General features: G+C 38.8%; 1 protein-coding gene across 40 annotated transcripts in view; it reads left to right on the top strand.

Annotated features, from left to right (window-relative positions):
* The window catches only part of NRXN3 (neurexin 3), a 1,717,425-nt gene that overhangs the window by 799,813 nt on the left and 889,724 nt on the right, over positions 1-27,888 (top strand). For all 40 annotated transcript variants that reach the window (XM_031669085.1, XM_031669087.1, XM_031669084.1 and 37 more), the window contains 4 exons: positions 15,405-15,524; positions 23,926-24,307; positions 25,104-25,294; positions 26,062-26,235. In XM_031669085.1, coding sequence (XP_031524945.1) covers positions 15,405-15,524; positions 23,926-24,307; positions 25,104-25,294; positions 26,062-26,235 — 867 coding nt within the window. The remainder of the gene's footprint in view (positions 1-15,404; positions 15,525-23,925; positions 24,308-25,103; positions 25,295-26,061; positions 26,236-27,888) is intronic.

Genomic DNA, 27,888 nt, shown 5'->3' with positions numbered 1-27,888 from the left:
TGAAATAGGTATTTGAAATGATTTATTCAAGTAGGATTGGGACCTAAAAATTTTCCGAATATATCAGAATGTAGTAGTAGTAATTTGGTGAAATATATGAAAGAGCCAAAGCTGACCATAGGAAATCAAACGTGTGGTGAACAGAGGATACTAGAGGCTGGAAGGGGGAGGGGGAAAATGAGGGATAGGAAGAGATTTGATAAAAGATTCAAAATTACAGCTAGATACAAAAAATAAGTGCTAGTGCTCTAGAGAGCTGCAGGATGACTAAAGTTAACAATAATATACAGTTTCAAATAGCTAGAAGGAACATATTACATATTAAATGTTCCCAAACAAATAATGATAAATATTTGAGATGATGGATATGCTAATCACGCTGATCTGATCAATATATATTATGTGTATCAAAACATCACTATTTACCCTGTAAGTATGTACAATTATTATATTTCAGTTAAAAAAGGAAAAGAAACAAATATTCTGAGGGGATGACCTTAAGAGAGATGTTGGAAGAGAGGGAGGGTTGGGGAAATAGGAGATGTCTGAGAGATACCGTAGAGGAAATTTGAAATAGAAAAACAGAGCCAAGGAAAGAAAAAAAAAATGAATCAAAAATTAAATTCAAATTATATGATGATGGTTCAGGGAGCAACACATGTGTAGAGAAGGAAATGAGAGGCTGGAACTTTGGGGAACCCTAGAATTAAGTAATAGACAGGGGAAGAGGCAGGGAGGGGAGGTTGCTCATGAAAGTTCATACATGTGGGGCCGGGTGTGATGGCTCACGCCTGTAATCCCAGCACTTTGGGAGGCCAAGGCGGGCGGATCACCTGAGATCAGGACATCGAGACCATCCTGGCTAACAGGCTGAAATCCCGTCTCTACTAAAAATACAAAAAGTTAGCCAGTCGTGGTGGTGGGCGCCTGTAGTACCAACTACTTGGGAGGCTGAGGCAGGAGAATGGCATGAACCCGGGAGGCGGAGCTTGCAGGGAGCCGAGATCCCGCTACGGTACTCCAGCCTGGGAGACAGAGCGAGACTGTCTCAAAAAAAAAAAAAAAAAAAAAAAAAGAAAGAAAAAAGAAAATAAACAAAGGAAAAAGAAAAAAAAATTCATACATGTGGGAAAACCATGAGACAGCCGTGTCATTGAAGATGGGAGTGGCTGCTGAAGCTTAATGGTGATGAAGAGGACTGGAAAATGTTCCTTATGCTTGGCGATTTGCAGATTACTAGTAACCAGATAGAACAGCAGAGAAAATAACTAGCTGCCAAAAGGTTGGTGGGGAGGGCTTGGAGAGCAGAGGAACCTGGGCTCAGCAGCAGTCATGGGGGGCTCTGTGAAGTCTGGGGCAGGGGGAGCACGCTGGTGGGATACTCTAAAATGTCAAGGTGAATGGAGAAAGCAAGGGAAAGAGGCAGGGTTATGAGAAGGGCTTCTGTGAGTGGAGTGAAATTTGAAGGTGCCTAAAGAAAGCTAACAGGAAAAGTCTGAGGTTTAGAAAAGAAGCAAGATCACTGTTAAAATATACATCTCTCTCAAAGAATGTAGAAAAAGGATAGGAAGTGGAGTCAGAGGAGAGTTTAGTCTTGGACAAGGTGGTGGGGTCCTTACTCTAGTAACAGAAGCAAAACTTTGGGTTAAGTTTGTAAGGAAGGGATTTCATTTATTTACTCAACAAACATCTGAGCGTGTAGATGCAGACATGGGCGTTTTAGACCTGGTTTTCAAGGTGCCTCCAGTCTGGTTGGGGATATGGATAACTGAAGAATTAGTTTACAACAGCCTGAAATGAACCATGAGGGATACTGACTGGGGAGTCGAAGGGTGAGAGGATGGCAGGTGGTGAGCGAGACATTCCAGAGTTTCCCTGTGAGTTACAGGTTGGGTTAGGACGGAAGTGGAACTACCTGCAGAACAATAAAGATTGGCCAAATTATCTGGAATTTCAGAAGCATCAACTTTGGGAAACGGAATTTGCTAATGGAGTGGAGTCTGATGCAGTTCAGTTCTTCACTTAATTTCTCCTGGTATGCAGACCAAAATTATCTGAGAATGATCTTTTCACTTCTGTTTACAAAAATGCAAGCCACCAGTAGAACCACAGGCACCAGTTAACAGTGCAGAGAGCACTGGACTGGGAGTCAGATCTCAGTTGTACTTATGTGGTCATGGGAAATTCCTTCCCCTAGGTGCAGAGATTCAGGATTTGCTTTAGTAAAATGAAGGATTATTCTTTATTGTTCTCAGAAAAGTGGTCTGAGAATCGCCTGTGTGGTGGGCTAAGTATTGTTTCCTAAAAATTCGATGTCTACCCGGAACCTCAGCCTTGTGACCTCATTTGTAAATAGTGTCTTTGCGAATGCAATTAGTTAAGATGAGGTCATACTGGATTATGGTGGTCCCTGATTCCTATGATGGTGTCCTTATCAGAAGAGGGTACACAGAGAAGAAGGCAATGTGAAAACAGACAGAGAGTGAAGGAATGCTTCTATAAGCCAAGGAATATCAAGGATTGTGGGAAACCCCCAGAAAGTAGGAAGGGACAAAAATGATTCTGCCCTAGAGCGTTTATGACCTGCTCACACCTTGATTTTAGATGTCTGACCAGAACTGAAAGAGAACATATTTTTGTTGTAAGCCACTAAGTTTGTGATAATTTGCTGCAGCATCCCTAGGAAAGTAATGCCACCTGCATCCAGAATATCAGGAATCTTATTAAAATGCCACTTCATAGAATCCATCCCAGATCTTGTGAATCAGAAATACTGAGACTAGAGCCCTGAAATTCAAACTATTAACATTATTCATATGTTTCTTATGAAGTTTTAAATGTGAGAACCACTGGCCTAGATGATGCCTTAACAGCTCTGAAAAATCTTTAAGTTAAAATGACAGGACTATTTTATGCATTTAGATGACATCCCCCCGGGTGATGTGTGTTACTTCCTCATTTGTAAATAGTGTCTTTGCGAATGCAATTAGTTAAGATGAGGTCATACTGGATTATGGTGGTCCCTGATTCCTATGATGGTGTCCTTATCAGAAGAGGGTACACAGAGAAGAAGGCAATGTGAAAACAGACAGAGAGTGAAGGAATGCTTCTATAAGCCAAGGAATATCAAGGATTGTGGGAAACCCCCAGAAAGTAGGAAGGGACAAAAATGATTCTGCCCTAGAGCATTTATGACCTGCTCACACCTTGATTTTAGATGTCTGACCAGAACTGAAAGAGAACATATTTTTGTTGTAAGCCACTAAGTTTGTGATAATTTGCTGCAGCATCCCTAGGAAAGTAATGCCACCTGCATCCAGAATATCAGGAATCTTATTAAAATGCCACTTCATAGAATCCATCCCAGATCTTGTGAATCAGAAATACTGAGACTAGAGCCCTGAAATTCAAACTATTAACATTATTCATATGTTTCTTATGAAGTTTTAAATGTGAGAACCACTGGCCTAGATGATGCCTTAACAGCTCTGAAAAATCTTTAAGTTAAAATGACAGGACTATTTTATGCATTTAGATGACATCCCCCCGGGTGATGTGTGTTACTTCCTATCCTATAGTTATCACAAACAGAAGTATTTATTTTATTATATACAAAAATAAGCAGATTGCTTCCAAACTACATGCTTCTAAACACGTTCATAGGTTTTGTGTTCTGGCAGCATTTTAACGATAAAAATATTAAGGGTTTTCTTTTTTCCAGAAGAGGTATTTGTCTCTGAGCAGTTTGACAAATACTAAAATTTCTTTTAATCTGTGTTCTCCCATCATTTTCTGGATATGTTTCTTTCTTATATCATTTTAGCTGGCCTTTTTTTCCTCTGCTTTTATTCATTTTCTGTGCACTCAGAAATTAAAGGCATATCCATTGTATGTATTTATTTAATAGTTTTGTACTCTTTATCCTGTAGGGCCTGTGGAAAACATTTCACCATGAGAATTAGTCATCGCATCTCTGAACCATCCCTGATACATCTCTTGGCTAATGGAGGCTACATAGTGTAGTAGTTAAGGGCAAAATGGAACGAGGCTGCCCAGGTTTAGTCCGCAGAAATTAGGTTATGCAACATTGGGCAATTGACTGAACTTCTTTCTGTGTCAGTTTTCTCAAGGGTAAAATGTGGTTGTTAATGGGACCCATGTGTTAGTCAGCTCTGCTCAGTTATGCTGCAGTAACAGATGCCTCCCTGGAATCCTAGTGACTTAAATGAGCAGAGCTTTATTTCCCACCAGCATTAACATTCATCCTAGTTCTGCTGCAGTGCTTCTTCTTGCCTCTTCATTTCTGGACCCTGCCTGAAGAGGCAGCTCTAATTTGTCACATCCTGGATTTGTGGCCAAGGAAAGAGAGCTAACAGCCATGTGGTGGCCCTCAGACCTTCTAAGTGGTTCACACTATTTCTGCTCACATTTTCTTGGCTGTGAAGCATGTCATGCAAAATGCCTGACATAAGAGGCAGGCAATGTAACCCTCCAGAAAGGGTGGACCTATTTGGAAGAGGCTGATAGGAAAGGACAGCAAATATTGTCAAAAATAATATAATCAACTACAGCAACTTTATGGGATTGATGTATTAAGTAAGTTAATATAGGTAAAGCACTTAGAATAGTGTCTTATGACTATTGTCTGGTGATCTGTTATTGATAGGGTCTTGTGCAAGTATGTGAAGACATTAATTCTTTATTTGAGAATCCAATGTGCATGCCAAGGACAGTGCTATTTAGAGTTGAGAAAGATACAGAGATAAAGGTCTTGGTCTATACCTTATGGAATCTATATAATCCTGCATGAAGAATGTGAAGAGGAACAGACAGTTGATGACTTCCAGATGGCCTGAGTGCCCACCAGCAGGGTATCTAGTGGATACCTCTGTACCTCTTCTTCCACATGATTGGTTTTTATTTGTTCAACTCCCCTAGTAGACTCTAAGCCCCTTTAGAACAGTGAGTGTATCTTTTTCATCTTTGCACCCTGGAAACTTTCACAACACCTGTCTAGTAGGTCATCAACTTTTAAATTAAACCCCTCCTTTTTTATACAGTCTGAAAGTGGGGTGGTAATTTCACTCTCTTAGGTAGGAACAGTTTTCTTCGCTTGATGTCCCAAGTTAATGAGGAATTCAGGGTGCAGGGAGGAGGCAGTCAGCAGTTTGAAGTTTACATCTGTGCTATGCCCAAGCTGTTGCAAAAAGGCATGAAGACAGCACATGGAAATTAGTCCTGTTTGCCAACATAGTCAATTTTGCATGTGTCATACATGGCCAGGCTTGCTGCATTAGGAGCCAGTTGCATTTAAGTCTTACTTAAGGGGAAACAAATACATTTGAATTGAAAGACACTTGATTTATTTCTGTTGATGTTCTGGTTTTAATTATTTTCTCTATGTGCATGTCTTGCAAGTTTTATTTTTGTGGGAACTATAAGGATATGATATTTCTAGTGAGATGGAGAGCTATAATTTCTCAACTTTTCAAACCTACATACATATTATTTTAGGAAGGACGAATCTCATCATCTTAGTTAACAAGAACCAGAATAGAGTGATAGTTCTGCTAATCCAGCCTCCTGGGTCTTGCAGTTGCATACAGCAGATGTTAAGAGGATAAGAGAGTTTATCCAGGAGTAAGACCATTCTGTGTGGCAGCTACCTCTGTCCACAGTGGGTGATCAGCTAATGCCATCAAGCTCATAAGCTGATAGGCCTTGTAATTACCATGCCAAAGAGGCTGCAAATATCCCTCTTTTCCCATTTTTACTTTGTATTTAGTACTTTCTATTGTAGGAAGGAGGTACTGCAAACACCATGGAGGTTGATCTGAAAATGCCATATTCCCAGATCTTTTTGTCTTGGGATACTTCTAAAATCCAATGACTGTATTTTTATATCTATACATAAAGTCCCCCATCCAGACGGGATATTCATCCAGAATATGTCAGATAGAGCCTGAAGGGTCTTTGGGTATCAAGAGCATATCTCTTAGATTCTCGCTTGAATAGACTTACGCTATTTAAGAATGATGGTAACCTCATTCTTGGCAGTAGAGTGAATTAGACAAATTAACAAATTAGAGTTCTCAAAAGTCCTCCATGGTTCAGAGTGAAGAGCTGTGCGATTGTGCTTAGAGACCTATGCCACTTCCTCACAACCCCAGGAGTCTAGTCAATTTTTGGTAATTTACAACCATGGTCCCTCAGCCTGCCCTGAGTGCTGACAGCAGACTACTGCCTTCTGTACTCTGTGGGCTTCATGGACTCTAGGCGGCTATTTAGGTTAATGGGAAGTGATATATCTGTGGAGTCAGGACAGGCAGATATCTAGGTTAATGGGAAGCAATCTATCTGTGGAATCAGAAAGACTGGATTCTTTATTTAATTTCACAATTCAATAGCTTGTGATCTTGGGCAGGTCACTTAACCTCTTAATCTCATCCTAGGTAATTGATGTTACCTACCTCATGCGATTGCTGTAACATTTGAGTTACTGCGTGGGACATGATTGAGTGCTATGTAGGTTTTATCTTAGTTTGAGTTCCCTTGAGAGCAAAGCCTGAGACAAAGACTTAGGTGAGAGAGTTTATCCGGGAGTGGTCCCCAAAAGCAGAAGTGAAGGAGCAGGGAGGGTAAGCAATGCAGAAAGAAATACCAGTGTGAGTGTCCACTGTCAAGATTCCTGCTCTAAGCACTGCATAGGTGGGAGAGATGAAGGCGTTGCTGTGAATGCCTCCCAGAATTTTCTGCTTAAAACATAGGAGGTTGGAGTATTTATTCATGGACTCCCTCCCACTCCCCATTCTTTGACATTTACCCCTAGGGTATTCTCACCCTCACTCCCATTTCTTGGTTGCTCTTTCTTGCAGGCAGGGCAGGTACCCTAGTTTTAGAGAAGGCCCAAGGACTGGCCATGCTTGAAGTGGGGGACCATCAAACTTTGAGCTCACAATAACTGTTACCTGCTGCAGTGGCTGAAATCTGACATTGGCTGAGGGAATATGATGCCAGGCGGCACGTGATGCAGGGTCTGCTGCAAGGAAATACAAATATGATGATATTTTTCATAGTCACTTTCATTTATAATATACACATTTAACTTTCTTTTCTTTTTTCTTTTTCTTTTTTTTTTTTTTTTTTGCTTTATTAATAGGTTCTGTATGGTAGGCCTGTAACCTGGTCTTACAAATACTTTAAAAAAAAAAAAAAAAGGCCAGGTTATACTCTTCATTATCCTCCTAGAATTAGATTTTCTGTTTCATAATTAGCAATAGTCTCCCATATCCTCCATGCCCTTTACCCAGCCTCACCCTATTCCTCTTTCAGTCCTGAGACAGAACAATTCAGGGATGTAAACATGGAGAAACTGTGAGAACAAACCCGAGTGGAAGGATTTTTTCAGACAGGCTGACTAGAGTTTGAGTCCCACAGCTGCTGAGCTTGACAGGTCCCAGAGCTTGTAAAGCTAGGATATAGTATATCAGCTGCATGCTACAAAACTAAATGAGACTACGTGTGCAGAGCAACTGGTAGTTCTTTATACATGCTACTTTCATTCCCCTATCACTTCCCCAGAAAGCTGCGTTTTCTTCTGGCCAGGAAGAATATATATTAAAAGGAAAATTAGTGACTTCACTTATATCTGCTGCCTGATATCTTTCGGTTCCAAATTTGTCTAATTCACTCTACTGCCAAGATCCTTCTGCTCCTCTTCCTTCTCCCACTCTACCCTCCATAAATTTACTCTTCTTTAATTTATACATCCATTTCTATGTATTCACTTATTAATTCAATTATATGTATTTACTACTATATGGACTACTTTCCTGAATTGGTCGAATCTGTCCTATTACTAAAATACAGTTCGCAGCTCCCTGCAGCCCCCCTTCCATTTCTTCTCTCTCCCTCAACCCACCCACTCATTTGTTTATTTAATTTATTCAGTTTTATTTATTCGCTCACTAGTTTTTTTCTAATACATTGGGCACCTTCTTAGTGCAATGTACCATACTTAGTTTTTGGGGATTACAAAGGTAGCATATTCGACTTCAAAGGGCATATAAGCCAATTTTTTTTTTTAAAAAAACTACAATACAAGGAATAGAGTGGCCATTTGCCAAATAAAATTTTTATTGAATTACTGAAGCAGTGAACTCTCAGCTGGGAGGGTCAGGGAAGGCTGAGAGGGATGGCTGCAGATAGAAAGGTTATAAAAGTAATAAAGGGAGACAAACGTAAGCTGTATTTTGCCTTCCTTAATTCCTATTTAAAGCAAAATATTAATTAATATTAATGTACTAGACCTTTCAATTCATAATTGGATATATATTTTTTTCTGCATGCTAGGGCAAAAAGGTCAATTCACAAGAAAACAGACTTAAATTAGAAATTTATTAGGGGATGGTAGGGAGCAGGTCTTATGGCATGTCCTGGTTAGAATCTCTTTAGCTCAATCACCTTCAGCTTCAAAATCTGTGACTTTAGTGCTAAACAGTAAGATCACACAATCAAACTCAAAAGCACTATAATACCTAAAATCGTTGTAAGAAATCTAATTTGTATTAATTATACCATTGGAAAAGTGAAGAAATTTCCAGTATATTTTATAACGTTTTTTAAAAACAAGAGTAGAATCAATATTCACAAAGGGATCTTTCTGCCTGTCCCTGAGAAAATTGCCCTTATCTCTTGAAAAGTGGTTTCATGGAGAGAGATTATCATAAGAAAGCTTGAGCCTGTCCCCAGCTTACCACTGCTGAGCACTGCTGTAAATTTATGGCTTAAGGTAGAGGTTTGGGAATACATTGGGGACAATATTCTTTCTCATCTTTTGAGGAGCCATTTGTTTCTTTGGAGATATATCTGCCCCAGATTCATTCCATTTCAAAATTGAGATGCTCCATTCTCTCAGCCAAGATGAACGGGTTCATTTTACACTGTGATCACAATTTAGAGATGCTATTGAATGGGCTGCCAGTGTTTGCTTTGTAATGTTAGGGGTACTCTTTGTTCTTAGTCTTAAGGCATGGGTTAGAGCACATAACAGAAACCATGCAGGAAAGACAAAAAGAAGAAAGAGAGGGGTGGAAGGAAGGAAGAAAGAAGGAAAAAAGGAAGGAAGTTAAAAAGGAAGAAAGGGAAGGAGGGAGGTGGGTGGGCAAATAGCAACACTCAACAATCCTGCATCATCAATAGATAGTGGTGGCCTGAGGTACAAATTAACACTATTCTAAGAAAAATCAGGCAAGCAGTGAACTTTGATTCACACGTCTCAGCAGGGGGAAGCTGCCAGGAGCTGGTTATCAAGTGTGACTCACAGGAGAGACACGATACCAGAAGTAACCTTCTCTGGCTAGTAGGATCAATCACGTCTTACTTTTTCCTGGAATCTTTCCCTTTTAAGTGAGGCTATTTTCATCTACCCAGTTTGGCAGAACAAACCCTAGGAATCAACACTGATTTCTCTCTTTACTTCTCCTACTGCCAATTCACCTCCCAAACCAATCTCCAAGTCCTGTTGACTCCACCTCTAAAATACATCCCAAATTTTACAACTTTCATTTCTACTGTCTCCTAGTTTTAGCCTAAATCATTTTCATCTCTTGTCTTTAACAGCTTCCTAATAGATCTCCTTGTTTCCATTATTTCACTTTTGATCGAATATACCTATAGCAACCAGAGTGATTTTCAAAACTTAATTGAGATTATATAATCTCCTTACTTAAAACCTTCCAAGAGCTTCCAGTACGTGTTGAAGAGCTTTCAGGTTCTGTGCCATGTCATTAGGACTTCATGTGATCTGGACTCTGCCTACATCACCAGCTTTGCATGACTGGCTCCTTCCTAAATGCACCTTCTCAGAGAAGCCTTCTCTGATCATCTCATTTAGTACCTTTCTACCCAACCAAGTGTTCAGCATAAGAGTAGAGAAGTCACCTCAAAGAGGTCTTCCTGGAACATTCTACAAAGTAGCCAATCCTCAATCCTCACTCCCCACCCCAACTACTTTTCATCATACTACCCTGTCTTATTTTAGATAGGGTTGACAGAACTCAACCTTATCTAAAATTATCTCATGTTCCTTAATTTGTGTATAGTCTATCAGATTTTCTCACCCCAAAGTAGACTGTAAACTGTGTAAGGCAGGACGCTTTCTGTCTTGTTTATCTTTTCAGCCTCCACAATGAGGATCAGAATGAGCATCAGAATGTGACCACTATGCCTGGTTGCCTTCTGGTGTTCAATTAGCATTTGTGAAAGATGTGAATAGATAGTCTTGCAAAACTTTGGCAGAGGTGAGTAACAGTACTCTATTAATACCCTGGGAGGCTGAAGCAGGGGATGAGGTGCAGAGAAAGGGGTGAGTAGTCCGTTGTTGAACTCGTTATATGTGGCAGTCTCAATGGTATGTTTGCTTATTAAAGCCTGATAAATATTGGTGGTGTTTTTAGTAGGTTTTAAGTAGAAGCAGGGGCTCCTGGAGGGTGCTCAGGCTAAATAGCTGGGTCGCTTGTCTTTCTCACACCTCCCGGGGAGACTTCTCAGTAGAAGACTTCAAGAAAGCTCCCTGCACCTTCCACACCTGTTGTAGGAGGTATGACAGCTATTCCTGAGCCTTAAGTACTCCAGTAAGAATGAAATGATCTATTTGAGGTGTTTTGCCAAACTGGCTCTAAAAAAAATTATGATTTAAAATGTTTTCTCCAGTGAAAATGAACGCTTTAAAACTAAGTTTGTAAAAGCAAAACAAAACAAACAAAACACCTCCTCAATCTCTGTTGGGTTAGACACCCAAAGAAAACAACCAGAAGCTGAAATTTTGTGGACAGAACATAAAACGCCTTTTTCCTTCTCTGTCCTCCTCTTCTTCGTTCAGTCCTGTTCTTTTTCCTTATCATCCCTGCTTTTACTTGTCTGATCTGTTTTGTCTGGGAACGATGCCTAATACAATGTGTGATGCTATGGGCTTAGTGAAATGCTTGTCACAGCTCAGCTAGCCTAGCCAAAGGTGCTGGTGGAAGCAAAGGTAAGTTTTCTTTTTTGATTTATCTTTGATGTCCTTCAAATCTAACACAGTCCATCACTTTGAGCATTTATTAACCATATCATTTAGATGTATAATTATATGCATCTTTCACTATGCCTTTCTAAAGGGGTAATTTTCATATATTTTACGCATTGTAGAAATTTTGGTTCATGTGAAACATAGTTTGATGGGAAATCAAGTTACCATTTCATTTCCCTCCTTGAATAAATAGAAAGATGGTCAGGTAAAGCAAAGTGATTGTGATAGAGATATCACCCCCTCCCTCCCCAACCTCCACCCAAGCAAAAAAAGTTTCCAATAGTTCCCCATACACTTTTGGAAACAGAGCTTTGTGGCATATGGAAGGAATTTCTACTCCCTGCGTATGAGCAAAACCATCTGGTTTAGTTGGTTCGGTCAGGTCTTAGAAATACATTGACAAACACATGTATGTCAGGGGTAACTTGTAGTCTTGCTGCTTATATTGCTCCTGGGGGGAATAACAAATTCATGTAATATGAACGGTCTAGTTTTTAAGAAAATTGAAATAAATTAAAAATAATTAAAATCCACAGTTCACCTTATGAAGGTGTGTGCTTTTAGTAATGCTCAAATATAGATTTTTAACATACACTCCGATTTTCTGTCTGCCAAAAGAGGGAAAAATCTGATAATATCTGAGTGTCATCTTCCTCCAAGCAATCAGCAATGCATTATCTCCTAATGTTTCTGTTTGATTTCATTATTGGTTCTGGCTTCTAAAAGAAGTAAGGGTTCCATAGGGTTATTGTAGGATAGGTCAAGAAAAACAATCTAGTCTTTGTATTTCATCCATGATATCTTATTTTGTATCCTCCATTCAACAAAGAATTAGGTCATCTTCTGTGAAACAAAGCCTTACCTCAAAGAGATGGTGTTAGATGAGTTTTCAATAAGGTTAGCTTGTGTGAGCATTTGGCTGGTATTACGCAGGGTATTCATTAGAGGCTCTCTGTTCTACAATAGTAAACAATTCAACACTATTTTTACGAAGTTCTGCATCCCAGAAATCTTTTGCATCTTTATTCCAGGCATGAGTGTCATTACCTGGGAAATTCAACTGAGGAGTCTTAGGTAATTTATTAATATTCTCTACTTAGATCCATCAGTGATAGTTTAAGCAGCCTCAAGAGAATCAAAGGATTTTTTTGTGATCAATATTACTCAAACTATAAAAGGGAAAAATACATGTAATACATATATCTAATATGTACCCAGTTGCAGATCATAACTTTCCTAGTTATAAAAATACAGGAAAGTTGATGGTTTTGAGATCTTTCTTAAGTTCCCACTAGTTTCATTTTAAATTTCAGTGTTTTCTTCTTTTTGTCTGAACTATATGCTTACATGAAGAACTCTTTACATTCATTGTTTCACTGATGCTACTTCACTGGGTTTTTTGCTTGAATAGGCCAGAAAAAGTAATCCCTAGACCAGATCATCCTGAAAAGTTTGTATATTTCAACCTTCAGCTTGTGTCTGCATCTTGCATTACTTATCAATTCACTTTTATTCTTGGGCTACTGATTAGGTTTGCTCCTCCTCTCTCTTTGCCTGGATTTCCTGCTGAGTTTAAACATCACTTTTCCTCTGTAGAATGACTTGACCTTTTGACTTGATTAAGGATAAACGCCATTGACTCTCCACTTCTGGAGGCCAGGAGTTTTACAAAATTCCACTGGGACTTACTTATTTATTGTTTGAAAATGAATATCAAATACCATTCCATGTCACTTTGATGAGATAAGTATGAATCTTGTTTTTTCTACTCTAAGAATAATAAGAATTGTTGCTGTTGGAGGTATCAAATGTAACTAAATAGTAGGGCATGAGAAGCTTCAGTTTTGTGGGTTTTCTTTTTTCTTTTTTTCTTTTTCTTACATTTTTATTCGTTGGCCATCACATTCCAAAGTTTTACAGTCAAATGGACAGTTAAATATTTGTGTTTGAATCTGACCACTGTGAATATCTCAAGGATAGCATAAGAGCTGACGGACCTCCAAACGTTAGCATCATTGGGCTGAAAGAAAGCTTGTTTTATAACTCTATAGGTAATGTGACACGAATGAAGCAATGTTCCCAAACTACTATGTTTGTGTTAGTCATTTTCCCTTATCTTGTCCCCAATCATAAAAATTAAGCGATGTACAAAAATTGCCTAAAGAACAGATGCCACCTTATAGAAGATGTTTTAAATAGCCCATACTTGTAGCAGTTCAGCCTTCATAGCTAATATTCTCCACGTCTTTCTTTACTTTTTTCTTTCTTGTTGAAGCATTTGCATGTAGAATAAAGAGAATAAAAACATAAAAAACCAAAGACAGATTTGTTTTTTCTGGGAACATCTGTTCTTTTTATAAAGCATCCACATGATGTGGTCCATTTTCTTTCAATGCCCTCACTGTTGGCTGTTGTGAAGGCAACTGTTAAATCAATCTTAGACCTGAACTTAATAAGATAATGAAGAGTGGTATCTAATCCGTTGAAAATGTAGGGAAATTCTGTTATAATATATACGTTTTATGTAACATTGAGACAAACATATAAAGCAAGAGAAGCTGAGATGGAATCTAAAATGGTTTATTGTAGAGTTACTTTATTCCTAAGATTCATTGCTCTTATGGCTTCACTCCCTAATTTTGAGGGCATTTGGTCCTTTAGGTTTCCTTACTAAATGTTCAAGATTCTTGTCAATGTGGGTTGCACTTGAGCTTTGGGTGCATTCTGAAAATTATTAAATATAAGTTATTTGCTGTGCTCATTGTAATTAGAAGAAACTTTTTCACTTTGAAAGTCTGTTTATTTTTCAAGAGGAGAATTCCTTCAAACTTGAACTACTACCATAACTCTTATGACCAGCAGAAAATAGGAATACTAATTACTCAAAACTAAAAGGTGTAGTTTGAAATTACCTGGAGATTTATATTCCCCCATATAAAATATCTTCAGTCTTGAATGTATAGGAGGGAGGAGTAGCTAGTGACAGTTACGTAATAAAGCTTTCAAAATTACTTAGATAAATACATATTGACCCTAATTGATGGTTACCATAGAAACAGACCTACGTAGACATTGATTATTCAAGCACTCATTAAAGCTCCTACTATGCACTCGGCCCTGTGCTCAGTACATGTTGGAGCCAAGTATATGGTTTTCTAAACTATTTCACATATATCCATAGGGAAATATTAGCCACTTATATGCTGTATCTTTTTTTTTCCCTAGTCATTTTCAGGAACGGGGCTTTCCACATATAGACTGACTAATTCAAAAATTTTAATCAGCATCTTTCTTCATGAGCTCAGCTATCCTCCTAGAAAGAGCAAACTTGGTCTATCTTCTGCTTCTATGTAATCTTCTTTGTCTTTTAAATTTATACTTCAGATCAATAATGATATACATCCTAAAAGAATGTGACATTTTCTTTCTTTATTAACTGGATCGTTTTAATGCCTCTGTGTCTCTCTTGCCATCTTTTGCCCCTAAGTACAATTCCTGTTACCCCTGATTCTTTATAGGGTTCAGTTGAACCTTAGCTTGAACATCTGGAGCATGGATCTCTTGGGACAACTTGGTTTATTCCTCTATTTAGTGGAACTTTATATTAGTCATGCTTTTGTCCTGAAAAGTTTCAGTTTTGGAACTTTACATCATTTCAGGTTTTAGGTCTTTGGATACTTTTGGAGGATGATGAACAATGGGAAAAGTCTGGGGGCCCTCATATTCCCTTCAGGAGCATTATTTATGATAGGGTTTAAAACTTGACATTATTACTATTGTAATGCTTACTATTGTGATTTCTATGGTTGCGAATCCTAGTAGGACCCTGTGTTAATGGAAATGTCAATTAAGGCAGTATGTGTTGCAAAGTCCTTTTCTCATCCTATTGGTGGATACTCTCTAAAAGCCAGACTGGTGTATAATGCCAAATGGCCAAATTATTCTAAAGAAAAAATATTACAGTAAATTTCCTATTATCTTAAAGAAATGCATCTGGATTCTAAGACTTTGAGAGATTAATGACTGCTAACTATAGCTTCCTGTAAATGATTGCTTACTGCCATTGGCATTTGAAAACCTTATATCTGAGATAAAGGAAGGCACAATTTTTTTCATTACTGTGCCATTATCCTTTATGTTTGAATTGAGACTTTTGCACATGGGGACTCCTAAGGAGAATCCATTAGATTGGTAAAATTCGAATGGACTTTGGGTGGAATATAATTCCTTGAGTGCTGCTGGCTCATGTGCACCAGTGTGGTTTTGACAGCCCTGATGCATGAACAGTACTTTGAGAATTGATTCTAACTTTGGCACTTACTACCATCCTTAGGCAAAGGACCAGAGACCCTGTATGCAGGGCAGAAGCTCAATGACAATGAGTGGCACACCGTTCGGGTGGTGCGGAGAGGAAAAAGCCTTAAGTTAACCGTGGATGATGATGTGGCTGAGGGTGAGTATGACGATGGTGAAATTTGTCTCTCTTTTCTCTCATGGTCCTCTCAGTCATTCAGTAAGCGAACAGTGTTTTGCAAAACCTTTTATTTTGCATAGTAGAAGTCACAAATCGTGTTTTCTGTAGACCAACTCAGGCAAGGCTAAGAAGGTCTTCCTCTGTATTTTACAATCCCTTTTCATCAATGTGCGTTATGGAAATTACCTGCTAACTATAACTACATATTTATGGGTCTCTCTCCTTAGGCATAGAGTATGTGTCTGGAGAACAGATGTAGGGTTCTACAGATCCTTTTATTATTCAGTCATTCAAAAATCACATGTCAATCATCCTCCCATATGCCAATTCCTTCCATCAGTGAGTGAATCACTCTCTAGCAGAAGAGACGGACAAACCAGAAATTCAGAACATTACAGGTAAAGTACTAAAACAGTGCATGATACTTAGAAGGTGCTGAATAAGGTTTGGTTTAATTAATTACTTATTTAATCATTATTAATTATCTATTCTTCACCACACACCAGTTTATAAGGCACTGAGAATACAGCAGTGAACAAACAAGCAAATCTTTGGCCTGGTGGAATTTACATTTAGAAGGGTGAGGAATAAATTAATGCACCCATTCGTATGGAAAGAAACATTCAGAGCTCCACACAATCAATAAGTATTTCCTAAGAGTCTGTTCTATGTCAGCAGCATGCTAGAATTGCAGAAGATAAAATGGAGACAGACGAGATTACCTGTTTCCTCAAATAATGAACCAATCAAGCAGAATACATAGGGTTCTGGTATTTGAAAATAGGACCAAAATATATAATGAGATTCTAATTTTGGTGGGCGAGATTATAATTTGTCAATCAGAAGACAGAATTACCCATTTGGGCTGGAGAAGTCAGAACTGGTTTATAAAGGTAGATCTTCAGCCTGAATTTGATGGTGAATGTAATTGATGAAGGCTGAGGTACAAGAGAGAGACTATCATCAAGTGCCATTTTACATGCTCTATCTTATAAGTCTTCCCTCTCTGATATTCAAGAGCAGGACACATCTATGAAGCAGAATTCTTATCCATATGGGAAAGAAGACTTGGGGCAGCATGGGGTATTACATGTAACACTGTTGGCATCAGATGTGGGCCCTGACATTAACTTGCAGGATATTAGGAAAGTTAACATTCCTGAGCCTTGTTAAATGCAGTCAGTGTCCTAAGCCATCTCGATGGTTTCTTCTGTGAATGAGACAGTCAGGGGCCCGGGGGGTCTAATACAATCATTGCCAATAAAATGTTTTATGCCTTTGGGATAGATACACTAAACCTCTTTTTCCTAATTTCCTCATTTTTAAAATTGAAATTCTGTTATTTCTATGGCCTTTTCCAGCATGAATATTCTGTAATTTGGGATCTTATGGTTTAATTTTATATTCATGAGCCTGAGTTTCTATACTTCTGGAATCAGGAAATATAGTAAGATATGTATGTGCATGTGCAGGTGTGTGTGTGTAGAGACAGATAGCCTGTGGATTAAGGAAGAGCATCTAGGCACATATCCGGTGCCCAGTAGGCATTAGAAACTTAGCTGTGTTAAGCATATCAGCTCCTTTAATCATCTATCATTCACTATAGCCTTTAAAGGTAAGTGTTCTTAATGTCACTTACCTTTTACAGAAAGGAGGCGTGAAACTTTGAGGACGTTGTATAATTAAGCTCCAAATCTATGTCAGTGTGATTTCACAAAATCATTCCACTTGCTGTACTTCAAAATCCATCATAAGAAAATAATTTATCTTACAATATGGGAAAAATATAATGGAACGGGTTGGAGTGAGGTGGGGAATGCATTCGCTTATTAAAGTCTCCTGAGAAACTTACAGGAGGTAGACCACAACACTTGACCTCTCCCTCACAAAAACAGAGACAAACAGAACCACCACCACAATGATCCAAAACACTTCGATTACACACAGACATAACTTAGAAGTGGGAGGTGAAGTTCCTGGTCTACATGCCTGAAGCATAAATTTGCATTCTGAAATGAACATTTTAAAAGAGATGTACAAATGGTTACACTAGGTGGCGCCCACAGCCAACCTGAATTAATTATTCAAGAACTGTATCAACTGTTGGTGCATCTGGATCCTGCAAAGGCCCTGGTAATAAGTCACACATCTCTTGCTCACTCCTCTGGACTTGTCTCTGAAGGGTGACGGGATTCACAGCCGCTTCTGAAAAGCAGCCACTAGATGGCGACCTCACCCTGATCTCTCCTGACAGTGAGTTCCTTTCATTTTCCCTGGAAAATAAATACTCCAAAAGTATAGTCATAAAAAACGACAGAGCTGAGGATACTGTAATGTGTCTCTCTCAGTCATTATTCTTTTATGAAAACTTTGGAATAAAGGTATTTGTGAATTGCACTTTCTTTTACCACTAATAATTAAAAAGCAGGGCTAAGTCGCGAAATGCCGTTATCCAGTAATTTGATTTTTTGAAATTAATGAAACTCTTTCCTTTTCAGACATGTCCCCTCCCCCACCCCCTGAACTTCACTGCTGGTGGAAGAAAGCAGCCAGAAGGATAAAGAAATTTGGGAGAGGAAAAGGGCTGTTTTGCTTATGAGCTACAATCTTGGATTGCTTTTTACAGTGATAAGGGGTTGGGAAATTTTAATTTTTGTTCACAGAAGTCATAAAATCAGGCAATGAAACTAAAATACCCACAGTCCTCAAGTTATTAAGTACTATCTCATTGGCTTATTTAGTAATCCCTTTAATGTTCTCTAAGACCCCCCCAGTGTGTCCAATTTCAACTAGTTTATAGAAATGATGCAAAGAATAGGTCTGACTCACAAGAATTCAAAAGCAAGGATAGAAATATTCCTCAACCTTGTGTTTATCATTTATTGTAATGTGATTGTATTCTTGGAAAAGCATTAAGTTCAGTTGACAGTTAATAATAATGGATTGATCTATGTTTCTATTGTTAAGAATACATTACTATACCAAGCATAACTTGAGTTATACTCCTCAGAATTGGGGCCTAATGCTGCATGAACTGCTTCCTCTGCCTAGAACTTCTTGCTAGTACAAAAACTTACCCTTGCTAATACAAAAAATTGACTACACTGGTTTTTGTTGACTTTTCCCGTCCTTATCTACATAGCATATATAGCAACAAGCTGTACAAAGTCATTTTGCAAATTTTTCCATTTAAAATGTATTTCTCATAGTAATTTTTAAAAACTTGATAAAACGGAAGTGAGGAGTGTTAGGTCAAACAAAATGAAATGGAGTTCTTTATTGCAAGGCTTATTAGGAGACTTTAATAAGCTAATGTACATTGCAAATCATTGATAAGTATGCAGTATTTGCTAATTTTTTTGGGGGGGTTCCAGAAACTTTTTTTAATAAAGCATTTTATACCATACTTACACACTTTTAAAAATTGCTGATATTATGGAGAAAGGGATGTGGGACCAGTAGAGCTAGGGAATTGTGGACAAAATATGAAGATTCTTTACTGGTACTCTGTAAGTCTTCGTTTTCTTAACTTCTCTCCTCAAGTCTGAGAGCCACGAAAGGTCAGTTTGCTTCCTCTCAGCATTTCCCATTATTATTCTTTTTTGCTGAGCTCTTAGTTTTGGCCAGGAACCTCATGTGTAGAAATGGTGAGGACCCGAGCCTTGACCCCAAAGCAAATGTCTCAAGCACAAGCCCCTCCCCCGGGAGTTAGGAAAGCTGGTTGTGCTCAGACCCCTCTGGTAGCCACTGTGGGACATACGGAAGACACAAGAGGTGGCTTCTACTTAAAAAGAGCCCATATTCTCACCAAAAAAAAAAAAAGAGAGAGAGAAAAATAATAAGTGAAAAGAACATGATTCAATCATTTCAGGGGAAGGGAGGGAAATGAATGTGGCATAATTAGCAGTAGTGCACAGTTTAAGCCATAGGTACTCTATGAAGTACTTCACATGAATTGATACATTTAACCCTGCTAACTTCATGCCTGTTTTACAGATGGGAATCTGAGGCATAGAAAAATCCAATAACTCCCCCAAGGTAACCCAGTGAAGAAGTCTTGGAGACAGAAGGCAAAGTCAGGCAGTATAGCCCTGGACTCTCCATGCTCATGCACTAGATGCTGTTGCTTCATAGGAATAGGAAGCTACAGCTTGAACGTGGCCAGAATTTTCCATAAGTATACGTCCTTCATCACTCTAAGAGCTGGTTTGTGGACTGCTTGTTGGCCATCAGTGAAATATGGAAGTGAATGTGTGACAAGGAGGCAAGGCAACATTGCTGCTTTAGGGAAGGTGCTGGATATATTACCCATGAATTAGATGGAGTGACATTCTGATACTGGGCCATAGGGAAGAAATAAGAACTCCTTACAACAGCTTCTGCATGGAAATTTCACCAGTTAAATTCTACCTACTGCTTTTCTTGGGCAACGATGTGAGGAATAAGTCAAACCTTTTTTCCAAAGACAGTTCATTGTACTAATAAAGATATGGGCTTTGGAATCAGCAGACCTGAGTTCAATGTAGGGGTCTACCATTTACCACCTGCGTGAATCTTGATCAAACTGCTTAACCTCTACAAGATAAATGTCCTAACCTCTAAAGCAAGAGAAAGATACTTATCTACAATTTTATTGTGATAATGACATTTCATAGTGATTATGCAGTAATTTAGCACACTGCCTGCCTTGTATGGAATTTTCAGTAGTCTTGGTTTTGCCTTGTTATCTTTCTCCCCAGTTACTTCTCTTTCCCCTGAACTTTGAAAGAAGCTGCTGTGAAGTATGAATATATTTGCCCCTTAAGTGGAAAGGAGGTTCAGTTTGCAGACAGCATTCAGAGGAGATGAGTGAAAGGTTTCTGTCGCTACTATTGATTAAATGACACACAGATTTTAAAAAACGTATTTTGTTAATTTGGCATGGGTTTCAAACTTTCAGCAATTGCTCATGCTTTGCCCGGGTGCAATAATATACTTATTTTTTGAAGTCTCCATCAACAAAGGAATAAGTTCCTTTAGCACACAGTGAAGCCAATTTATTATTTATTTATTTATTTATTTATTTCCCAGATGGAGTCTCGCTTTGTTGCCCAGGCTGGAGTGCAGTGGCATGATCTCAGCTCACTGCAAGCTGTGCCTCCCGGGTTCAAGCAATTCTCCTGCCTTTGCCTCCCAAGTAGCTGGGCGCATGCCACCATGCCAGGCTAATTTTTTTGTAGTTTTAATAGAGACAGTGTTTCACCATGTTAGCCAGGAAGGTCTCGATCTCCTGACCTCATAATCCACCTGCCTCGACCTCCCAAGCAAATTCCTTTTCTAATTTGATTCCACATGGCCTTCTCCCCATCCCCTAGCCAACTCTTAGTTGCGGCTTCTGTGTGAGTCGTCGTGAACTCTCAGTTTGTGTTCCTGGGCTAAGCTCTTAAATCTACCATTAACTTTACTTCTTATACTTATCCACATCCACGCTCAGTCTCTCTGCTATCTCCTATCTCATTAAACACTTTTGTTTGCTGTAAAAAATTAATTTTCTAGTGAGCAGAATTTCCCAACCCCTCAATCCTGGAGGTCAATTCATCCAGAATTTCTCTGAAAGCTCTCAACTTGACTTTAAAATTGTATCTTCAGATTCCTTTTGGAACCCCAGTCTTCACCAGAGATTCTCCATTCTCACTTAGTTCTCATCTTAGGTTTTTTTTTTTTTTCTTTGTAAAATAAGAATTAGCATGACTAGCAGCATCATCATAGTTCAGTTTCTCTGTTTCCATGGCTATTGACTATGACTCCCCATCCCCATCATTTTCCAGCCCAGCTCCCCATCCTGGTAGGAGTAGCTATAGCCAATTTGACAGTAGATGTTTCTTTCAGTCGCTTTATTAATTTAGAGCGTGTGAATTTAGGTTATCTTGCTTTGCGTTTTCACAACCAGTCTGATTTTTAGCACTAAGCAATTTTATTTCCTAGTTATTTTTTAGCAGATTTATGTTGCATTTTGATATTTATATTTAAGTTAACCAACATCTTTTTTTCTTATATTAAGAGAGTGATTTGTCACTAGTTGTCAAAACACCACATAGAAGCTCATAACATGTAAATCTAATTTTTGTGCTTATAGGGAATATGAGAAATTTTATTTTTATACTTTAGAGACAGTGTCTTGTTGTGTTACCTAGGCTGGAGTGCAGCCTCAAACTCCTGGGCTCCAATGATCCTCCTACCTTAGCCTCCTGAGTAGCTAGCACTATAGGTACACACCTCTATGCCTGGCTAATATTTTCTTTTAATTTGTAGACACTAGGTCTTGCTATATTGCCCAGGCTGGTCTTGAACTCCTAGCCTCAAGCGATCTTTCTGTCTCCGCCTCCCAAAGTGCTGGGATTACAGGCATGAGCCATTGTCTCCAGCCAATTCTTTAAATTAGGTCTGAGTTTTTTTCCCAAAGAGATAAAATCAATATTGAGCACTTAAGGGTATGGTCTGGTTTAGTCTCCCAGACATTAAAGTTTAAGAGACCTAAGAAAATACAGTCCTCTGTTTTTTTGTCACTGGAATTCTGAGCCAGTAGAGAAAATATTACAATGAGGATGGAAGGCAAATATCATTTTAATTAGTAATAACACACATTAATAATATTGCTTATACCCACTGAACTTCAGAATTAGACACAATTGCCCACTTGAATAATAGTTCAGAACTGGGCAGGCATCCTTTGTGGAAAAAAGGATTGCTCCTGTAACACCCATTCTATGGATGTGTGCAGTAGAATGGACATTTCTGAAGGCAGCTTGCTCCAGCAAAGAGAAACAGGAGATGTCAGGGACTGAGCTAAGCATACACAGCTTATCTTTGCAGATTATCCTTAATATTTCTGATTATGTCACTTCTTCAGGAAAGTTATTAAAGAGAAAATAAAGACATGCTATCAGTCTTGCTAGTGGAGTTTCTTCAATGTAGAAGGTAACAAGAAGAGAGGACAGGAAGAAAGAATTCCCCCTCTAATGCTTGGCAGTAGAACATGGTTTGTTATGTTTTAACATGATTTTTCTGTATAAATGTTGAGGAAGCCAGTTTCTACTCTGGCCACATTAATGATGTTTTTCTTTATTTTGTTGTTAAAATTTCCAGTCTCTTTGTATTTATTTCAAGCCCCCCTTGTCCCCTCTACCCTAGTCACTCACCACTTCTAAGTAAAATAGGTAATAAAAGTTCTAAATAGTTCGTTTGTATCAGCTGAAGATACTTCCCTTGTGAATGTCAGAAACCCAACTCAAATGCTTTCAGCATGAAAAGGAGTCTATTGCCACACAGTTTGAAAAAGCCCAGAGGTGCCTGGCTTGATCCAGAGTCTCAAAGGACAGCACAAATATTATTTGTGCTGATTCGCTTCGTTTTGTAATTGTCTTCTGGGTTGCTAGTCCTCTGATCCCTCTGATTATCTTACAGCCTCCAGGAACTCGAAGCTTTCTTCTTACCCTTCCAGCAATCCTTGCTTGCAAGAGCTCTGGAGCTGAACGTGGCTGGGCTGGCTTGAGTTGTTGCCAGTTCTAAGGGTGGTGCCTAAATCAGTCACAAGAGAATCACCTTGGAGCTTGTTAGAAATGCAGATTCTCAGGCCTTACTCCAGACTTTTGAATTCTAAACTCTGAGGGTCTAAGCCCCCCAGGTGATTCTGATACACCCTAAAGTGTGATGACCAGTTTTTTAGTCTGTAGTCCAAAGTCTGTGACAGTTAGGGGGGTAAAATACATTGAGTGGTCTAGGCTGAGTAGCTTGATTAGGGTCAACTTTATCCAGTCCAGGTGGTTGAAAGGTCAAGAGGGGTGGGTAGCTTCCTAAAAAAAAAATTACATTTTATTATAAGATAAAGTAACAGTTGCTGGGCAGGTGAAGTCAACTGATACTCTATAATAGAACCCTTCCCACAAGTACTAGGTGGTGAGTTATCACGAGAAAAAAATACTTGGTAGTGAATGCCCAAGACTTGTTTGCTGTGTCTTTACAAGGGTCAGAGCAAAAAGACCTCTCTTCTTATAGTATGTATTAGTGTCCAGTGATTCTCCTAAATGGAGAATACCAATAATTTTATCCTTTAGCCTGGGTTACTCATGACCTCATATTTCCCCTTACATGATAAGCCGTGCTGAGCAGCAGCATGAGAGCATGGGATTCAGGACATGTAATTTGGGCAACACTAGTCCTCAGTGCCCTGATTGAGGCCAAGTAAGGTATCTACCATATTGAATATTTGGTTTTCTGGAACTCACCCAAGAAAACTGAATATTCTGTGTGGAAATGAGTTACACCCAAAAAATATACTTGAGGGTGCTGTGCTGAATGATGGTAACTTTTTCTGTTTGTACCTCATTTACAATTTCCACAGGTACAATGGTGGGAGACCATACCCGTTTGGAGTTCCACAACATTGAAACAGGAATCATGACTGAGAAACGTTACATCTCCGTTGTCCCCTCCAGCTTCATTGGCCATCTGCAGAGCCTCATGTTTAATGGCCTTCTCTACATTGACTTGTGCAAAAATGGTGACATTGATTATTGTGAGCTGAAGGCTCGTTTTGGACTGAGGAACATCATCGCCGACCCTGTCACCTTTAAGACCAAGAGCAGCTACCTGAGCCTTGCCACCCTTCAGGCTTATACCTCCATGCACCTCTTCTTCCAGTTCAAGACCACCTCACCAGATGGCTTCATTCTCTTCAATAGTGGTGATGGCAATGACTTCATTGCAGTTGAGCTTGTAAAGGGGTAAGTAGAAGGGATCATGACTTATGTTGGACACCTTTAATCTGCTGAAGCTCTACATAAAATATAGGCATAAAAATAACTTGTCTATTCTACTCCCTACCCTCCATTCCTGACATTCCAGCATCTACGTTGATTAAATAGATCCGTAAAATTATTAGGTCTGAAAAGGAGAGACTCGTGCTTTAATTTAAAGGTCGTCCACTAACTCAACACTAACAGACTTTTTACTATGAAATCTAGCCCTTTAAAACTATAGAAGAAAAGCTTATTTTTGCAAAAGAGGACTATGATTTGTGTTGCATCTAATCCTTGAGTATTGCTAACTACAACCACCCAATTTATAACAAAAGATGAAACATAGATATTTTTAATCCTACCATTAGCCCATATATGCAAGTTTTTAGAAGTTGCCCTTTCTTCAAGACATTTTACTACCATGTATTAGAAAACAGTCAAAACAAAAAACAAAAACAGATTAATGGTTGACTATGAACTTAAAGGTCACCCCCTTGCGTTTTGTAGTGTACAACTTGTGCTACTTTGAATCTGCAGAGTATTACTAGGTAGTGTTAATGAAATGGACTCGATGAGTATGGAATTAAAGTGAAGCATGATAGAATAAAATCTGACTATTCTTGTAATCTCATATCAAGATTTAAATTATTCCTGCATTATGCCAGTTTAGCATGGGGGATTTGAAGCCCCCTGTCAGTTACACACACATAGCCATTAAACCACTTCAGGGATTTTCCAATTATTGGGTGTTTTTTTTTTTTTTTTTTTTTTCTCTTCCTAGGTATATACACTACGTTTTTGACCTCGGAAATGGTCCCAATGTGATCAAAGGCAACAGTGATCGCCCCCTGAATGACAACCAGTGGCACAATGTCGTCATCACTCGGGACAATAGTAACACTCATAGCCTGAAAGTGGACACCAAAGTGGTCACTCAGGTTATCAATGGTGCCAAAAACCTGGATTTGAAAGGTAAACCCTGTAAAGAAGTTTAGTTTTTAATAGAGCTTTTCTTACAATAGATAGACTGTTTCCAGAGGCAAACCACAGGTTCGGAGTGCCATGTGTTTTTGATACATCATCCATATCCTGTTTTAACAATGTTGAATTATTCTGTAATGCAATTTATTCTGTTTTCGCTTAGACGACTCATCAAGGAATGTTTCATTTTCTCTGATAACCTTGGGAATGTCATGCTGTGGGGGCTGAGTGGTGACAGGATAATTGGCAAAGTGTGGGAGGGGCCGTAATACAGAGGAAGGAATATAGGCTTTGGAATTTCAGCTGAATCATTTAATGTCTGGTGTCATGGGTAAAATGTGTTCGCCCTTGTTCAGCTTACATTTACTTTTCTTTGCAAAATGAAGATGATAATTGTTAGTTTCTCTGTAGATTGTTAGAAATTTTGATGGAATGTCTGTAAAACCCTCAGCATATTATTGGTAACAAGCACATGAAAAGCACTCAATAAATGCTTGCTTTGTTGACAGTATTGTTAATCTTTACTCCATTTATGATGATTAAATTTTTGAGATGATATATGTAAAATGAATGACACGTAATAAATGTTGGTTTCCTTTTTTTGCAGGATAGAAACTCTGGTGCTTATCTCATTTATGCTGTTTTCCCCCCAGCTCTCTTATCCCTTATCTGATGAATTATCTCAAGTGTATCAAACTAGTTGACATAGTCAACACATCCTTTACTCATTCTCTTTTGCTACTGACTTTCCTTTCCAGGTGATCTCTACATGGCTGGTCTGGCCCAAGGCATGTACAGCAACCTCCCAAAGCTTGTGGCCTCTCGAGATGGGTTTCAGGGCTGTCTGGCATCAGTGGACTTGAATGGACGCCTGCCAGACCTCATCAATGATGCCCTTCATCGGAGCGGACAGATCGAGCGTGGCTGTGAAGGTACAACCTATTTTTTTTCTTGTTAAGCTACAGCCTTGTTGCAAGCACCAACCCTCTTTGCTGCCTCTGCCAGTGCCTCCTTCCTCAGTTGACCAGTCCTGTCTCATTCTCATTTGCCATGTGACATTGCATCACCATCAGTGTCCTCTTGTCACCGGTTTAGTATGTCAAGACATGTGCCACAGGCTCCAGGAATGTATGTTGGCAGATGTTTTCTGAGTATCACATACTTGCCAATAGAAATAATAAAGAACAAAACTTCCCTGGCATTGACATCAGGCTTCTTCCAGTGTGTACCTTGGCTTCCAGAATGGCTGAAAGAGCACTGGGGACTTTTATTTATACTTTAATACATGATGAGGGGAAACCAGAGATTTTATGTAGGTGTCACTAATTAATAAAATGTGTCTTATTTTGGCTGGTAGTGACTGCATTATTTAATGCAAATCTAGTAGGTGATAGGAAAACGATGTCCAAATGCTATGATGATGGAAGGGAACTAACATTTATTAAGTACTTACTAGTTATCAGGCATTGTTAGGCAGTTCTTTAGTGTGGTGTAATGGAACATTATGGGCTTTGATGTTAGAAAGACCTGGATTCAGCTCCAGGTAGTAGCTCTTGTTAGCTATGTGACATTTGGAAGGTGATGTAACTTCTCTAAGCTATATCTTTCTTAACTATAAAAGAGGGCAATAAAACTTACCTTGAATGTAAGGAAATCAGAAATACATATAAAATGCCTGATATGTGGTAGGTACTCTATAAATGGTAGGATTATTGTTTACAAATAGTATTTTATGTCAAACATCTAATAATACTGCATGTCTACCCATGCAGCACAACAAACCATGCTCAGCCTGTTCCTGTAGATGATCCACTGTCTCTTGAGATATTAAATGAATTTTACAGGTCTTCCTGAATCCAGCAATTCTTTGCAGTGTAAACAATCTAGTTTTAACCAGCAGATGGCAGAAGTGAACAGATTCAGCCTTCCCTAGTAGCCTTGGGTTGGCTGAAAATGTGACTCTTACCTCACTTGAAAGGCAAAGAAGTTGCCTGACCGAGGATCTATGTAATTATTTCCTTTTGTTCTTTTTGAGCCTTTTGGTTGAGCCTTATGGTCCTGTGTTTGTGCAATATATTGTGTTTCCTTGTATCAGTTGTTAATTTACCACATCAAATCTGTTCATTCCTCTTCTGTGTTCAACTTCATGTATCGCTTCTGTTCTTAAACAGCTTCCATCTGGGTTCACTCATTGTCATAAAGCACACTTTTATAAAAGCTTCCTGTCAGCTTCTCAGGCTGACTTGATGTTATGGAAATTGTTTCCCTTTGCCTGAGAGTTATTTTTGTGTTTTGCGCTAGTAATAAGAGTATTCATTCCTATAACCCACTCCATTTTTCCTTTATCCAGAAATATTTCTTAAATTCTCTTGGCCAAATATGGTGTTTGTAGTATGTAGTGTGTGTGTGTGTGTGTGTGTGTGTGTGTGTGTAAAGGGACAGGAGGTTGGGAATCACTAAGCCCTTAAAGCAGCCATTTTGCTCCTAGAAATGAACAATTTCATTCAATCAAGGATTTTTGTCTCCTTGGCTTGCTTTTAGTTCTTTTGTGTATTAAAGGGCAATCCTGGGATAGATGTAGCATT

The sequence above is a fragment of the Papio anubis genome, chromosome 7 (assembly GCF_008728515.1).
Source record: "Papio anubis isolate 15944 chromosome 7, Panubis1.0, whole genome shotgun sequence".
In the NCBI taxonomy this organism is placed as follows: domain Eukaryota; kingdom Metazoa; phylum Chordata; class Mammalia; order Primates; family Cercopithecidae; genus Papio; species Papio anubis.
This window is presented reverse-complemented; position numbering and strand designations above follow the sequence as displayed.